The 1,926-nt window shown below is 39.2% G+C and overlaps 1 protein-coding gene across 1 annotated transcript; it reads right to left on the bottom strand.

Annotated features, from left to right (window-relative positions):
- Window positions 1-47: 47 nt before the first annotated feature.
- LOC111398420 (protein NTM1-like 9) lies at window positions 48-1,642 on the bottom strand. The gene is made up of 3 exons (XM_023025321.1): window positions 1,217-1,642; window positions 710-1,108; window positions 48-449 (listed from the first exon to the last, which is right to left on the bottom strand). The coding sequence occupies exons 1-3, from the start codon at window positions 1,640-1,642 to the stop codon at window positions 54-56; spliced, it is 1,221 nt and encodes a 406-aa protein (XP_022881089.1). The 3' UTR covers window positions 48-53.
- Window positions 1,643-1,926: the final 284 nt, after the last annotated feature.

Below are 1,926 nucleotides of genomic sequence, written 5' to 3'. Positions count from 1 at the left end.
AAAAAAAAAAAAAAAAGAAAAGAAAAAAGAAAAGGTCATTTTCTAAATCAAACTTATGAATTCAATGGCCTCTTAGCGAATGGTAATTTGTCTAAGAAGCATGGCGCCTGTATATCTACATGACTTATCATGCTCGAGTGAATTGTCGTGTGTCTAGCTTGTGTACCACAAATAGATGAACTAGTCCATACTCTGCCATATCTGTAAATGGACCTCACCTCCAAAACTGCTGATTCTTGATCTTCCGTGCTGCTGACATCTACAGACTTGTCAGTACATATAGACTGTGGTCCACGTTCGATCAACAGATGAATTCTCCTGGAGGCAGTTCCCTGAGCTGTTTCTGAATTTTGTCGATTTCGAGGCTGACGAGATCGAATCTGGATCCCAGTTCCACCAACAGAATAATTTGAAAGAGAACTATCGGTTGAAACAGCCTTGAAGAATACCTGCAGGAAGTCCATAACATTAATATGAAAAATACACATTCTGGAACAACCATGGTTTTGAAAGGCAAAGATGCAACTAAATACTAGATGATTAATTGTATTTTAAACAAATAACCATGACCATCGGATCTTAAATAGCATTTCCAGACAAAAGTCACAAAACTTTACTTGAGAGATGCTCAAGCTAAAACACAGATGATGCTTTTTAGATTACTGTTCAAATGCAGTTTCTGAAAGATATTAGATCATATGCTTTCTACCTCTTCTTGAACCATTTCAGTATCTGTCCCAATGTAGTGTTTATAGTCGATCACATTACTGCTTGCAGATGGCCTTTCACTCAGCCCGTCAATGTATTCTGGCACAAAGCATTCACTTGCCACGACCGAGTTCTCGCGACTAGTTTGCTCTTCATAAGAGTAAGTTTCACGTTTCTGAAGGACTTCCAACAGATCGGACAGGGACACATCCTGTTCAGATGAGCCATCTTGAAAATGCAGTCCGTTGTGATCATTGCCAAAGTCATCAGCAAATGGTGAACCTATGCAAGCTCCCATATCAGTGTCATTATGTGATTGCAATGTTGACCCAACCTTATCATCAATCTGATTGTGCCTAGAATCATGGCACATTAAATTTGCTCTTACTGACCCATATACCTGAAGTAATAAAACAGGAGACAACAGCTCTGGACTTTAACTTTCTTCAACAATAAATTGGACAAGACTAGATAGGTGTCAGCAAAGATGAAATAGTAAATCTCTCACCTCAGGAGTTGTTTCTTCTGCTGAGTGAAATACTCCAGATCCATACCCTTTAACCGGTGCAAGAATGTCAGGAGTCGTGTTTTCCGACTCATAGGTCAAACACTCCTTTACGTCCCCTGGCACCTTGCATATTGGCATATCTAGCACTGGAGGTTCTTGAAAAAGATCTTTTGATGTCTCATCAGGAGAGGATTTGTTTATGGAAGGAGACGATCCGGTTGGTTCAACTTCATCATATTTGGAACTGTCTGGCTTCTCATCTGGCTTGTGAAACATGCGACATAGGACATAGTCTCCCTGCAGTATGTGATATAGAGAGGTGAAGACATATACACGTACAAGGACAAGAATCCAGGGATGAATCTTTGAATCATTAATTGTTTCAAAAAAAAGAAAGAACAAACAAACACCCCCTCCCCCACACATCCCCCAAAAAAAGGAGAAAACACAAAAATAAATGCAAAATTTAAGAGTCAAGGTTGCAAAAGAAAATTGAGAAAAAAAAATGGCCCCACTCGAAGTTCATGGAGAAAGGGAAAGATGTGCAAAGGTGATTTTCGAATCGGTTATCAGCATATAAATTCTTTTCTGGGGTAGCAGGGGAGAGTTTGAGGCAAAGAAATACTGGTGTGTAATCTGGGTACAAGGCAAAGAATCTGATATAAAAAATAGCAGTTTAAGCCCAATAATCAATCTTCCAAGAGATATAA

Source organism: Olea europaea, chromosome 8, assembly GCF_002742605.1.
Source record: "Olea europaea var. sylvestris chromosome 8, O_europaea_v1, whole genome shotgun sequence".
Classification (NCBI taxonomy): domain Eukaryota; kingdom Viridiplantae; phylum Streptophyta; class Magnoliopsida; order Lamiales; family Oleaceae; genus Olea; species Olea europaea.
Note: the sequence above shows the minus strand (reverse complement) of the source record. Positions and strands in the feature narration are given on the sequence as shown.

Coding starts and splice junctions, on each gene's coding strand:
- LOC111398420 (XM_023025321.1), bottom strand. CDS start 1,642: ATGTGTGGGGGAGGGGGTGTTTGTTTGTTCTTTCTTTTTTTTGAAACA. Junction 1,109..1,216: donor CAGAAGAAACAACTCCTGAG/GTGAGAGATTTA, acceptor TTATTACTTCAG/GTATATGGGTCAGTAAGAGC. Junction 450..709: donor CTGAAATGGTTCAAGAAGAG/GTAGAAAGCATA, acceptor GACTTCCTGCAG/GTATTCTTCAAGGCTGTTTC.